At 29.1% G+C, this 15771-nt stretch overlaps 1 protein-coding gene across 6 annotated transcripts in view; it reads right to left on the reverse strand.

The window, feature by feature from the left end:
• Positions 1 to 15771, reverse strand: part of rdx (BTB/POZ and MATH domain-containing protein rdx) — an 87947-nt gene that overhangs the window by 42690 nt on the left and 29486 nt on the right. For 3 of the 6 annotated variants that reach the window (XM_035080496.1, XM_035080498.1, XM_035080497.1), the window contains exon 3: positions 13355 to 13471. The exons of 2 other annotated variants lie outside the window; for them this stretch is intronic. In XM_035080496.1, coding sequence (XP_034936387.1) covers positions 13355 to 13471 — 117 coding nt within the window. Of the gene's footprint in view, positions 1 to 10872; positions 10890 to 13354; positions 13472 to 15771 lie in introns of those variants that run through there. One more of the 6 variants, XM_035080501.1, reaches the window with a different exon arrangement.

The raw sequence follows: 15771 nt of genomic DNA on the forward strand, positions 1-15771 counted from the left end.
GTTCCAGGCTGAGTGGAGAAGCAGCTGATTTAGGTGTTCTATTGCGTCATCGATGTCGCTTGGTAATTGGAGTGGTTGGTTTAAATTAATCTCAGCTGTGATTTTCTTTCTGTATGATTCCCAGTCTGTTTTAATGTTGTGGGGGAGTGAGTTAATATTTTTGGTTATTGTGCCTGCGTTGATATTTAAAATATCAGGTATTTTTGCAGGATCAGTAGGCCAGTAAGTTGGTGAGCCAGCACTTAATGCATCAAGGTTGTTGTCAAGTATCGTTTTAAATAAATTTCGATCTTTTGTTGTTGTTATTCGTGATCCCCAAAACTGATGTTTACAATTGTAATCACCTCCAGCTATAAATCTGTTTCCCAGGGACTGAAAGAATGTTGTGAGTTTATCTGTGTTTAGTCGATACCTTGGTGGGCAATAAACAGCTGATAGGGCTAGTGGACCTTGCCAGTTGTTGATCATTATACTTGTTGCTTGTAGGTAGTCTTCTGAGTATTCAGGCATTACATGGTGTGGGATTGACTGGCGAATAATCACTGTAGTTCTTCCATGGGTCGTTCCATCAGGATTCTTGGTGTCGAATGTCTTATATCTAGGTATTCTGAAAAAATTTCTGTCAGTAAAATGAGTTTCAGAGACTAGTAAGATGTCAATTTTGTTTATTTCGAGGAAGGAACGGATTTCACGTTGGTGTTGAGCTAGTCCGTTTGCATTCCATAGAGCGATTTGGAGTATGTAATTCATTTTTTGTTGTGTTGGCTTGATATTACTGCTGTGAGTAAGTTGATCATAGTGTTAAGTAACTCTGTTTGTTTATTCATAATAGTTTTGATGTCTTCGTATGATTTTTGTATTACTGTGAGTATATGTGTTTCGTTGTTATTGGTTTGGTGATCAGATCTCGTTACGTTCGCGTAGGTTCTGTTTGGAGTATTAGCTGTAGAGAGGTGAGGAGGGGTCAAATTTTCTCTAGCTTATGATTGTGGATATAGATTACTGTTGTTTTGATTCTGATTGCGGTGATTCTCATTTTCGTTTGTATGACTTATCCATCTTGGTCTATTTATAGTGCTCGTTCTCTTTTCCATGATGTTTCGGTAGTTTGCGCATCCTTTGTAATTAGCAGGGTGGGGTCCACTGCAGAGTGCACATTTTGCAGGCGTATTTCTTTGTTTCTGACAGGTGGTAGTATCATGATTATCTCCGCATTTGACGCATCTATATTGTCTATTACAATATTTCTTTGTATGTCCATATAATTGACATCGAGTACATTAGACGTTTTCTTTTCTTTTTCTAGGCGGTTCGACTTGTATTTTCGCGTGTAGTAAATAGTGCAGTTGATATATCTCTTTATTGTTATAGTTAGGTTCTAGGTCTACGAAAAATAATGGGAGAGGATCATGTGTGCCTCGCTTGTAAATATTTGAGACGTTTCTCACCTTATGACCTGCCTCTTCGGTTGCTGTTTTGATGTCCTCGAGAGGGACTAATTGATGTAGTGATCTAATAACGATACGGTACGCTCGGTCTTGCTTCAGGTGATACGTGTGATAGTCTGCTTTTTCTTGTTTAAGTATTTTAATTATTTTTCTATACGCGTCAACAGTTTTTGCCATAATTTTTATTTGTCCATCTTTATCAACTGTTTTGTATGTAAAACAGTCATCTTCAAAAGTTTCTTTAATTTTGTTGGTGAGCATGTGAATTATTTGTACCCCTGGGATAAATATTGGTGGGGGATGAGGTGATTTTCTGTTTTGATTAGTTGAACCTTGAGTGTTATTATTTTCTTGATTATTTGTCTGTGATGTCTGATCTTCTTGTGTGATACTTGTTAATTTGTAGAAACGGTTATTTTCAAATGGTGATTGTGGTTGATCTGTAGGTGTGCAGGTTGCTTTCCGTTTTTTATTTTTTTCGTTACCTGGTATTATTTGCCAAGAGTTTGGTGAGTAGGAGTTTGAAATGAAAAATGAAATTTAGAAGTAAAAATATTTTTATCCAACAGTGAATATTAGGTTGTCGTAAGTAATTTGTGAGTTATCCTAAGTAATTATTTTACTAAGACACCTTTTAAGTATCAAGTTTATTTACAAGAACTCAAAATTAACTATCGAATAGAAATATTTTTACTTATAAAATTCGAAACGTGAACTTGTCACTCTTTGTACTTACATTTAGTGGAAAAATTCTCTTCGTGTAGCACTATACACAGATAAACATTTGATATTTAGAAGAAAGCTTGAGGCCAAGAAATAACAGGAATACAATTGCAATTAAGTCAAAATTTGTTCAAAACATGCAAGGACAATCGAAATTTTGTTGACATTATCAGAAGAGTAAAATGAGAAAAAAAAAAGAAATGTGATTGAGTGATTATTGATGTTCTAAAACTTCTTAGACTTATTTCTTGAAACGTGTTATATTTCACACTGATGTGTGTATATATATTTTATATTGAATTATATACGCATAAATTTGTGTTTCGTGATTCAATTTTTTTACATTTCATTTGAGTTAAAAAAAATCTAACGATTTATATCGATGTGGAATTGCAATAATCACGTCCTAATCATTCAAAAAAAGAAAAAGTGTTTGTCCTACTCACACTAAAATTTAATGTTTATCCCTTGTTTTGAAATTTATTAATAATATGCTGTGTTTCACTTAAAAAGATAAGGTAGGTATTTGTCTATAAGTAAAAATGAACGTTGTCTTTCACTTTAAGAGAAAGAATATTATTATTCTAATTTCATGACTAAATACAAATTTTTTATCACGAGATGACGAAAGATAGTACGTTCATTTATGAGTTCGTATTATATTTTTTAAAAATAATAATAAAACATGGCGACATTCTCTAAAAAAAAACATCAAAAATTGTAAAATTTTAGTTTTGTACACACAGTACTGATTAATATCCAAAACAGCAACTGTAAAAGTTCTGGACACTAACTAGTACAAGCTTATGAGAGTAATTCATGTTCAGATTTATTTTTACAAAAATAGTTTTTAAATTAAGAGATTATTATTATATCAACAAATGTCAATAATTTTTAATGCGTTAATAAATTAAAAAGTTAATATACAAAAAGTGCAATAAGCGTTTTTAAACTTATTTTAATAAGTTAGTAAATTTTCTCGAGTGTTCCACTTCACCCTCTCTTCCTCTATATTTATAAAATCGTTTCTAGTTCTAGTTTATTCAATGGTATTTCCGAATTCGTAAAATCTCCATATTGTCAGCCAAGAGAATAAAGTGTGACATTTATGTCTGGGTGTTGAATTTTCACCTGAATCGAAAGTGAGAGTAGCTAACTTCTAGCTAAGGACGTTTTACTTTGTTCTTTAGATAAATATACTACTATTTTTTATTTCGTCGCTAAAAATTAAAGTTTATTCTTAGTTTTGAGGTTGGAATGGTGTTGTTCTTTCTCTATAAGAAAAAGATAACACTCGTCTGAGAATGCACACAAATTTCTTTTTATTTTTTTATTCAAATTCGAACACACTGCTTTGATACCTAAATTCATGGAGCCTAGTTAAATTTTAGGAAAACGTGTAACATAAAAAATCATTTGATTTAATAGCTGATAAAACAATAAATGTAAGATTGTTTTGAATTTTATTAATAAAGATAGTTAATCGCAATGAGTGTGGTTCAAAATAATTAAATACTATTATTAATGATTAAACGTGGTTAATAATAATAGTCAGACATGATTGAAAAGCTAATAGTGCAAACCTTTAGAATTACACTTGTAAATAAATTTAAAATTTATCATTATGTATCGAGGAATATTTGTTCAGAAATTAATCACAAATAGTCCATGAGCTAAATGGAAAGTGAAGCGAACATGGGTGTTCAGTGAAAAGCATGTTCTGAGTAGTCAGCAGGTACTATAGCTATTGGTGTAAGTGAAAATATGGTGAGCGTCACTTATATTACGATCGGCTTTGTAGAGAAAGAGAGGCAATTTGAAAGTTACTTCCTTTTGTGCAAGAAATGAAGAACAAATGCGTTCATGGAGTGGTCCGTGGACTGATGTTCGATTTTCACTCTGTCGTGGTGATGGGTGGGAGTTTATATTGAAAGTGTAACTCTACTTAACTAGACTCCTACTGCAAATATATTCACTGTAGCTTCTAGCACAAAGTTACCAGTGGTGAAAGCTCACTACTACACAGAATCATTCAGAAAATCTTTCATTTAATGTTAATTTAAAATTTTTCAAATTTATAAGTATAACATGTTGGTAACTATCGATAACCAGGCTATGCATGTACCTTAAGCAATTAAATATTTAAAAATTTTTCTTTTTCAATCATTTATTGTTGGTCCAAAGTTTTTTTTCATTTGGTTGCAAAAAGTATTTTATTAATTAGTATGAGAGAGTGAAATTCAATAGAAATTGTTCAATCATATTTTTTATATTTGGAACAATCAACTTCATGTTGGCATACTTTTATTTTTTCTTCAACAAATTTATAACTTTTACGTTCATAATAAAACTACTCGAACTATTTAAACTCTTAGAAAAACTCTAATTATTGATTAAATGTAAAGATCTACTTTACAGCTTTTTCATATTGTACAATAATAATAATTCTAAATTTAAAAGAATAGAAAATCATACTGGTTATTTTAATCAATATAGGCTGTTGAAGAATAACTTTTAATTAGCTTTGTCTTATAATGTCAAATTTTAATTATATTGAAAAAAAACATTATACTAATGAAAATTGACTTAGAGTATTTGTATTCTTTGACAATTACTGATGATAAAATAGTAATGCCATTAAAATTTAATATTAAAATCATTTACCGAGGTCAAAGATCAAATTTGGAAGCTTGAGAATTTGATTAAGTGTTGGATAATAACACGCCAAATGACAAAAAAAAAGAGAGAGAGAGAGTTTGGGTGTATTAATGGAGAGAGTAGAGAGGAAGAGTGAAGTGAAGAGACCAGAGGGCGGAGAATGATTTGGACAGCAATGGCCCTGAGCCACTTGCGACAGTAGGTCAGCTCTCTTCACCTCACTTGCCACGTCTTGAAGCTTTCATTATGCTACATAACAGCCTTTCTTGAGTCTCTCCTTCCTCTTCCACCACATACTAGTACAAATAGAATAGACTCTGGTCCACAAATCTATTGTATCTCTACACATAGTAGGTTTAAGCACAGAATACTTGAAATTCGAGAGCAAAAGGATCCTTTGTTTTTTGTGTCAGTCACAGGTATATGAGAAAATGATTTGTAACTGGTGGCTCCAATTTCTTTGGAGTCCGATCGCGAAACTAGAGATCCGAGACAAGAGGAAACAAGTGCGGAGGAGGAATAGAAAGTACTGGAAGGTAAAACTTTCTTTTTAGGGGTGAAATATAAAACTGACAATGACCGAAAAATCTTCAATCTTTGTCTCATTGTGATTTTTTGAAATTTGGCACACATAATTCCCATCGAATTCAATTTGACATTGTTATTATAATGGATTTCATTCTTTTTACAAATGTTTTAAATAGACAGCTAAATTGTTTTTACTTATTAAAAAAAGAACATTTGATAAGTAAACAGAGAAAATTCATTAATTAAAATTGTTTCTTTTTTTAATTATTAATATTAGACAGTTTTGACAATTTCAATTTAAGAATTCGAAATTTTGAGAAATGTATTCGGGTAAAATGGTTTATCCATTTTTACAAAAAAAAGATGCATCAACAGACTTTTTTAGACTGAATACGATCGACAAGGATGTCTGCTCTGTCGATTGTCTGTCTAGCCGCTCAATGAAAATTTGAAATTCACATATCTTTTGATTGAGTAATTCGATTAAGTTTGTGTAAAGACTAAGTGTTACTCCCCGAGTCAATACCAGCAAATCCATATGAATTAAAATAATTTATGCCCAATGTTAAAATTACATACATGAAAAATCTAATTTTGTTCACGGAGAGAATTTTTTCAGTAAATGTAAATGCAAAAATGACAAGTGCACCTTCGAAATTTAGAAGTAAAAATATTTTTATCCAACAGTGAATATTAGGTTGTCGTAAGTAATTTGTGAGTTATCCTAAGTAATTATTTTACTAAGACACCTTTTAAGTATCAAGTTTATTTACAAGAACTCAAAATTAACTATCGAATAGAAATATTTTTACTTATAAAATTCGAAACGTGAACTTGTCACTCTTTGTACTTACATTTAGTGAAAAAATTCTCTCTGTGTAGTTACTTTTTACATACTTGAAGGTGTGTTAAATTTTATAATTTTTTATTAAAGAATTCAAAATAAACATACTTTTGAAAATTATTTCAACATATTTTGTAAATTTTAGAGGTTTACAATATAAAATAAGTAACCTGTTATTAATTGTAAATAATTAAACATATAGATAACTAAGTCTACATATTTTAATTTAATCATAAAGATAGTTACAATTGACGAATGGAAAATTTCGTTTCATCATAACCTTGAGTTACTGTTGAAAACTCACCATTTTCACAGGTGATTTCTAACATTTTTACCTGAGTTACAATAAGAACCACGACAAACTAGGGGGTCAATACTAAACTGACTCTTTCATTCTATTCGGAACTATTATTCTATTCAATGAATGTTATTTCAAGATATCTTTGGAATATCTGAATTTATATTGGATTTGACCTTTTTCATCCCCGAAGGTGAATTCCCTTGAATGAGAGTGTTTTAGAAGTTGGCAGATGTAAGGAAACATTATTGAAGATCCTACTTTGTTTCATCCTTCTACAACGTTGCCATGTCTAACAAATTTATATCTTTATTGCTGCTCGCAGAGAAAATTAAATTTTATTTTTCAATCGTCTAATGAAAATAATATTCTTATTCTTGTTTATGTCAAATAGTTGAGTGAAATGTAAAAAAGCTCTTTAAAAATCAAATATTGAAAATCACTGCGAAATAGTAATAATAATACAACTATTTAAAATAATTGTATTATTATTATTATTGAAGAATCAATGAATAATAACTATTTTCTAGTCATTTTTAATGATTTTCATTGCTACATTTTGAAAGAGTTTTGGAAATTAGATTTTACTAGAATATTAAAAGAGAGTATTATCAGGATGAAAAGATTGAATCTAGGGTAAAAAGAATGAAAATAGTTTAAGAAGAATAAATCTAAGAGTTATATTTTGATTCAGGAGAGTATAGAAGCAAATAGTTTCGTAAGAAAAAAATTTTACTTCAAATAAATCGGACAAAAATCAATAACTGTTAGAAGCTGCATAAAAATGATGATAAAAATTAATTTAATTTTTACGAAATAAAAAGAAAAATACCTTGCAAGTACGAAAATTTAAGTTCAATCGTTATTAAAGCACCTTTAAGAGCTAATCAATATGATTTCGCAAATCACCCTCGATAACATCTTCAGATTTCACGTTCCCTTGATCAACGTATATGGTAGTATACGTAGTATGGTAGTTTTTTGTGATGAAACAAGTTCTCTTAAGATTAATGAAAATGCTTCCTCGATCCTTTCGCTATCCTTGTCATCATCGAAGTCTCTTTGTTTGCGTTAGTGCAAACAATTTGTAGGAAATTAGAATGGAAATCGGAGTCGAATGAATATGATACGAATTCAAGTTATTTCTTGTGGTATAGAACTTTTAATTAAACTAGTAATTGTGCATATGTATGTCTCCTAACAGATAGAAACAATCAGAAATATCTTCTTAAATAATTGCGTCCAAAAGTTGAAATTTTGAATAACTGCGTGTGAGTTAGAAAAGCAAAGTTATTTAATATTGCTGCAAAATACCAGATTGACTGTTGGCAATCTTGACCTCGTTTTTCAAAATAAATTCTGAAAACAAGTGTATAGAAATGAAAAAAAATCAAAAAATAACTTATAACGTATTTGTTATAAAAGAGAGTACTCATCAAGTATTGGTTAAAACTTTTAGAGCACACATCTTGGTGTATAAAATAGTTAGAATAGGAGCTCTTTGTTGATGATAAACTTATGTTAAAAAACTTTAGTTTTGCTAAATACAAAATAAGTTGCTACAATAAATGGATTTATTTTAATCCAATATATTTCAAACTTTTAGACAGTTTTTGAAGTAGCCATATTCATAAAAGTTGATGTAATATAGGATTGAGAGTGAAGTACTTGTAAGCAAGAAGTGAAAGTTTTCTCAATAAAACTAAAACAAGCATATTGTTAAGTCTTAGGGAAAAAGATGATATAATGATTGAAGATGAAAAAAGTGTTGCGTATCAAATTTTGAACGCTCTTTGTCTTTGAATCTGGCATATTTTTGAATTTATCTGGTTAACTACGTGGAAACTAAAACGGTAACACATGGACAGAAACCAATGGTTAAAGAGAGTTATCACTACACAGAGAAACACATCGCGTGGAGTACACATTTAAGGTCGAGTAAAAGTGGACGAGGTAGTGGGATATTGGGTTCAACCAACATCGCTTTCACTTCACGTTCCAATGGCTTATGCTTCTATTTTATCTATGGGGATATTCTAGGGCTGGGATGTGGACATATACTAGCCTTTCATTCTACTCCTTCACGAATACAGAAGAGAAGTTTGTAAAAACATTGAATACGAGGGAAAATTAAGTCATTTAGATCAATTGAATTTTCTATTTTTACATATTAAAATCTTATCATGTATAAAGATTTGTGAATTGTATTGAAAAATTGTACTGGTATCATTTTTAAAATCAGAATTATTAAGAATGCATGTTTTGAATGTGATTTCATCGCAATGTTTTCAGTAAAAAATTATTCGTTAACAGTATAATGCGGTAAGTAGGCGTGTAATTACTGATGAAAAATGTTTCAAAAGAGTATCCGAAATACAGCATATGAAATATAATTAAGGAGAAATAAAAAAAGATTAAAAGGTTACAATTGAGTTAATGAAGAAAAAGAAAAAACAAAACTTAATAACAAGTATTAAATGACGCACAAGCTTAATATAATGATTCTAATATGTCTGTCTAGTTAGAATATTATTGAATTTTTTTAAAATTTATGTAAAGCAGTGAAGTTACTTAAACAATAGAACATTTTTATAGCAAGGAAATGAAACTTTCTATTGCAAAGTTTAAGCAAAGTGACCATAGAAATAAAGGTGGTAGAAGACTATTGCTATAAAAAGCTTTTTTTCGCACGACAAGCATTTCCACAGAAGCTTCAGGGTCCTAGAGATATAACTGTATTATAAAATACATTTCGAGATATATATTTTTTTAAAGTTTCTACACATTCAAGAATATATTTTTACAATATATTATTATTCCATCCGGGGTTGTATGAGAGGTGTAGGAGTGTTGGACTGAAATTCACGACTCAAGTTTTACTTCAAGGATCAATTTCAAGCCATGAAGGAAGAATAAGAGTTTCTCTTCTCATATAAAATAACAGCGGAAGGGCCGGGTAAATGCATCGAAATAAACATTTACACGGCATGAAAGCTACCTCGACACCCTACGGAAGTGCAGTCTACTGATTGCGAATAAAAGATTTATCGTTTTGCACTGTTGCATTTTTTATCAATCTTCTCAAAGATGTCATATTGAAATTAAAAATTTATTTTATCTTTTACCGGGTTCTTTTAATAAGTTATTATGATTTATATCAATTAAATTAATTTAGAATAAAAATACTATATTTTAATTAATAAAATTAACCCAAAATAAACCTAGGCTTCACACATTTTATTCCTTTCTTTTACAAAATTAATGTGTGAATAAAAAGTAATATAATGAAGAAGAAAAAATCTAAAATGTATGCTTCTGTTTTTGTTTATTTTTGAATAAAAATTATTGTGTCTGAAAGAATTAATGATTCTGCTGATAGAAAATTAAATAATAATTTAAGAATTACTATAAAAGATTAACAAAATCTTTTATTAATAATAATAGGACAATTAAACGGTCAAAAAAGATGTTAAATTAGATCCAGTCTTAGTAGTATATTAACGTAAAAAATACAGTCAACAGTCAAGCGTACATGTTCGAATTTTTCATAATATTTTTATTAAAAGTTATATTTATAGCTCACAAAAAATCGTATAAATAACAAAAAAGTTACTGCATTGTATAATAAAGAAAAAATGAATTAATTCTCAAATTTGTTTAATTCTTATGGAAAATAAAAAAGCAGAAATTTCCATCTTATTTCAATAGTGATATATTGATGAAAGAACAAAATATAACAAAATAGAGATATAGTAATAGTAAAATTTTCATTACTGAATGCAGAGCGTTTAAAGAAAGTAACATTCAAATAAGACAAAAGAATGATAATTTTTTCAATCTGGCTCATATACTTGGTGAAAATGACCTACTGTCCTTGAATGAGCTGTACCTATCGAGATAAGTTTTGCGAAAGTAGGTCGTGAGACGAGGAACTTTGGTGAATATAATAAAACAATGACAGGTCAAAGATGATGTTTAAGAGTTTAAACAAATGTAAGAGATTCTTGATTAAAAAATCAATTTTCAAGAAATGATTTTTATCTACGCAATGATGATTCTGTAAATGTTACTAAAATGTGTTGTATTGGTTTGAATATCAGTTTATTTAATTAAGAAAGAAATATTTAATTATACTTGTATTGAATAATAATTGGACTTTTTCATTTATTCTACGTACAATTTCGTGAAAATAGTACTTAATGCTTATTAACAAAAATTATCACTATTGTCATTCAAACTTGGTGCACATTTTTGTACAGTCTTGAGAAGGGTCTTTTCGAGTGTAATTGCAAAATTTATAAGATTATTTAAGAAAAAAATACAAAAGACGGTTGCAGTTTTATTTCTTAAAAATTTATTTCAATATCACTTACCTTTTTTGTACAATCAAGTTTTCGATGTATCTCATTTTACTTGGCTGCTACAGTTCTACTGAAGCTTTATATGAAACTTTACATTGATTTTCTACAGAATGTTTCGTTTGGGAAATTATAGCAAAATTTACTCGGACAAACTTTCCCATGAGAAAAGTATACATATACCGAGAAGAAACGCTGCACAGAAATTCAAGGTTTGTAAACTTGCTTCGAGATTTAATTTTCCGGGCGTTCAAATTCACTGGAGTTGAACGTCAGTCTTTAACTACGAAACTTATCAATTTTTTTCTTGCTTCATCTTCATTTTGTATTCTTTTTATTAGCCATTTCTATATTATTTTTTGAATATTCATACTCTATCATCAGTTAGATTTACATAAAAAATATCAACCATATTACCATGCAATATTCGAATTATGAAAGAAAAAGAATACGATACATAATGAATCATTTACGATCTATTGCAGTTCAATCAGTTGTCTAAACTTAGATTGAATGAAAAAACAGTATTCGTTTGTCAATAATTGAACATATATATTCGAAAACTTATCATACTTTCACGTTCTAAAATCTCTAGTCTCTTATTCTATTGTTTTTTAGACATGTGTAAAAGTGTGTTTATTAGTCAAGTTTTTTTTTCTACAACAAAAAAAAATGTTTACTACAAGTATTCCAATGGATAAAGAGGAATTTATATGAAGTGAAAAGGTTGATTTTATAATCGTATCGAGTAAATATTACTTTGTCGGTGCAGTAGGATCAACATACGAGTGAATAACATGGCCAATAAATAGTCATACTACATATACTGGTCATGATATCTATTCACTAATGTATTCAATTTTTTTCGAAATTTTATTAATTTCTTTCAGTGATTCGAAAATAGATCATTTGAATGATTTTTTTTTATATTCCATGTAAAGGAAAGAAGAGTAAAATAAGTTAGAAAATATTTATTGCACTTTTTGTTTATCAATTTTTCAATTTAAAATCATTAATATTTGTTAATTTACGTTTTTTCTTCGTGTTCAACTTTACCCCACCTTCCCTTACATGTTTCATGGTAAAGTATGCCTGGTTCATTAATAAAACGGATAATAATTGAATTTTTAGAATAATTTTTACTTTATCTTCTGTTCATGGACCTAATTTATTAAAATTATCATTTAATATTATTTCGATTTTTACTATTATTGTCGAGAGGGCAGAAGTATCATTTTAAGGAGTGGCACTTAACGAAGGAAACGTGGGTGCAGTCTACTCTGTTTATGGATATTTAACCCGTTATCATCATCATTGTCACTACATGAATGCGTATATTCGAGTAATTTATTTCCGTTCTACTGAAAAAATGGGTCAAAATATTAACATGAAATATGTTGGTACAAGTTAGAGAGATGATGTCAAAAGATTTAATTCCTGAAAGGTAAATACTATTCACTGTCCGGTTAAAATGTATGTCCCTTTCAATAGCATTCTAACAGTATATAATAATACTCTGGAAATGTTTAATTATATTACTGTATAAAATAAACTACATCAATTACACTTTAATTTTTACCCTTAAGTGTAATATTTTTGTAACTTCTATAAATTCACGTCAAATAGTACTTTCTAATCCAGTAAATTTTAATTAATAATAATGATAATTCTTTCACCATATTTTATCGCTTTCTATCTAATGCACGTTTATAGTATTTTTTCTGTAATATAAAATGGATTTTCAATAGAAAATAATAATAAATAAAATACAAATATTTATTGATTTTAAATGATAATAATTGTCGTTCAATAGTAGCTAATGATTTTCAATACGTCTGTAAATATTCACTAATTGTCAATAACTTTGATTAATTTATTTTTAAAGCATGATACGAAATTTAACTTAAATCTCATCCATGTCATTATCTTCCAGTTTTCACAGGCTTGTCATCTTTCTTTCCTATCTTAGAGAAGAGGAGAGTAAAAATTGCCGAGAGAAAGTGGAATACGTACATAGGTTTCGAAATACTTCGGGTTTGCACGATTTCAGGGCAATTTTTATCATATATTCCATCCATAATAATGTTAATATATATTTCTCTCCGTGTAAGATGGTAACAAGTTTCTCTCAAGCATTGCCACTACGTCTATAAACATCAATAATTAACTATGTATTTTTGGAAACACATGGATTTTATTTTACTTGGTGTACGTGTTTGCGTCTTCAGACTAACAAGAAACTTTTTAATTTTTTATTACTAATGTGAATCAACATTTTTCTATTACTTTTAGTTTCCTTAGAATAGTAGATAATTTTTTGTTCAAATAACTTGACGACAATTTAAATTGTTTAAATTAATAGGATTTTTTTTCAGTGCTAATGAGGCATAAAAGTGCGAGAAACCGAAAACATATTAGATACAAATGTTGTACAGCGGAGTGGACTTGAGGTGAGACAAAATATTTGAAAGTGGACATTTATTCCATGCATGCTCACCTCGGCAGGATAAGTGGACCGAGACCAAGTCCTGTCGCGTCACAGCCAGCCTTTGTGCGAATGCTCAGTCCGTCCGCCTTCGGACAACAGACGCCCGCAACCGCGGCGTTAATCATGCTACACATACATAAAATCCTGGTAGGTTAATTTTAATCAGATAAATTAAACAGTTGCTGTAAATACTAAAAATACTAATTAATATACATTTAAGTTAAATCACCTAATAATGTACTGACTGGGTAATTACTTAACTAAAGAATAAAACTATATTAATGTATCCATTGATATATGTTAAACTTCAAACATAAAAAAACGACAAATCGAAAATAAAATTATTAAACATCAAAATATAAGGATTGACTAATAGGCTTGTAATACTTCATTAAACTTACAATTTTTTATGTTTATCTTTTATTAACATTTTTAAAATAATGATTTTATTTCAGGTATTTATTAAAATCATTTTTTTGTAGTTGCAAAAAATTTTTTAACAATCATTTTTTATAGGTAAAATGAATTTCTTATTTTACTGGATTACATGTAGTATAAAAGTCAGATTGTTTCCTTCAGGTTCACCTTTAAATATATCTTCAGGGTCGGCCAGTGTTATATTAGTGGTTTTAAAAATTTATCCACCGTGGTTGCTATTAGCTAGAGGCAAACTATAAAGGCCCGTTCAAGGTCATCAAAAAACCTTCAGGTTGGATTGCTGAATACACAACGAAAAGTAAAAATAAAAAACAAAGACGTCAAATATTAAAAATTTTAAAATTAGGATTTAAGACAACAATGATTTACTGAAAGGATATACAACATTGATAGTGCATAGTAAGAAATAATTAGAAATTTAAGAAAAATCGAAAAAAGGAAAAATATAATAATATTTTGCTTCGTCATATGTTGGATTATGAAATTATTTCAAGTATGCTTTTACTTGAGTAAATAGAAGCGAAATTGTTCAAGAGAGTTATTAAAAATCCGATTAGCATTTTGTTAAATGAATAAATTTAAGTTTCTGCACTGCAAATCCAAGTGTGTTATTGTTGTAAACACTTTTAACTTTTGCTTATGGACATTTTACATTGAACACACTTTATGTGTGTTATTTTAACACATCTTTGAAATCTTGGAATTTGCAGTGTGTGAGTCAACTCTGATGGTTTCAAACAAAATTTGTTTTTGATAGGTGTATAGACATGAGTACAAGGAGAGAATTTTATCACTTAATGTAAATGCAAAAATGACAAGTGCACCTTCGAAATTTAGGAGTAAAAATTTTTTTATTCAATAGTAAATTTGGAGTTTTTGTACGTTAACTTAATACTCAAAAGGTGCCTTGGTAAAATAATCACAGGTGTTAGAAATAATAACGGAAAAGATTTTTAGTTTGAAGAAGGCAAAAAAACATTTTCAATACTAAGATGTATGATTCTGAGCGTATTTTTGTGTTGCTAATATAATCGGTAAATGATTTATAATTAAATTTAAAAAAAAAATTACATAGAGTCTAGTATGTTAATTTTTATTCGTAAGCTTTTTCTTTTTTGGTCTCTTTAGATAATTACTTTGAAAACTCCTCAACTTTTTGCTAACATTTACAGCTTAAATTCAAATCGATCCTACGCTATGTACCTTTCCCTTCTTTGGTTCAATAGTGAGAGAGTAGTGTTGCCATGATAACAGAATCACACTGTATAACATATTTCACATAAAATTTACCGAAAGTTAGCCGCGTTTTTGTTTTTGAGATGTAATAGTTTCTTGAGATCTCCTCACACCACATATAGCAGCCAAAAGAATACATTACCGGAATTAAGATTGGATTATTTTAATTCAATGTTTTGGTAGTAAAATCTAAGTGTAATTAAATTTAGTGCAAATTTTCATACTAAATATATCTTCGGACACACGTTAGTAAGGATAATATAACCTTCGTTGTATCACCTTAAATTTTTTATAATATATATCTACGATTTTACAACAATACAGAATAAAAATATCATTGCTTCGCAATTTTAAAAACTGCATAATTATTCTCTAGATAAAAAATATTGAAAATTTGTAGAATACATAGAGTTTAAAAAGAATAAGTTTTAACCTCCAAATTACTTCTGCAAAACAATAGTATATCAGCCCGTGTCCGTAAACCGTAAACGAATTTTTGACTATAGTGCATGTCACGCTACTATCGTATCGTAAGTAAGTTTCAGTTACTTATATTAACAAAATTAGTGCTTTAGTGCTGCAAAGAGACTGGTGTTTTGGTGCTACAAACAAACATTTACTGCTAGTAGGGATACGAATTTCTCTTATCAGAATTCTGACTGAATTAAAATAAGATTTTACGGTTCTACAAAAAATGTTCTTTCAGTGCACATTGCTAGAGAAGAATTGGAAAAATTTCTGATTAAGTGTTA

This window comes from Chelonus insularis, unplaced genomic scaffold (genome assembly GCF_013357705.1).
Source record: "Chelonus insularis isolate UGA/USDA-ARS -01 unplaced genomic scaffold, ASM1335770v1 contig_294_pilon, whole genome shotgun sequence".
Lineage (NCBI taxonomy): Eukaryota > Metazoa > Arthropoda > Insecta > Hymenoptera > Braconidae > Chelonus > Chelonus insularis.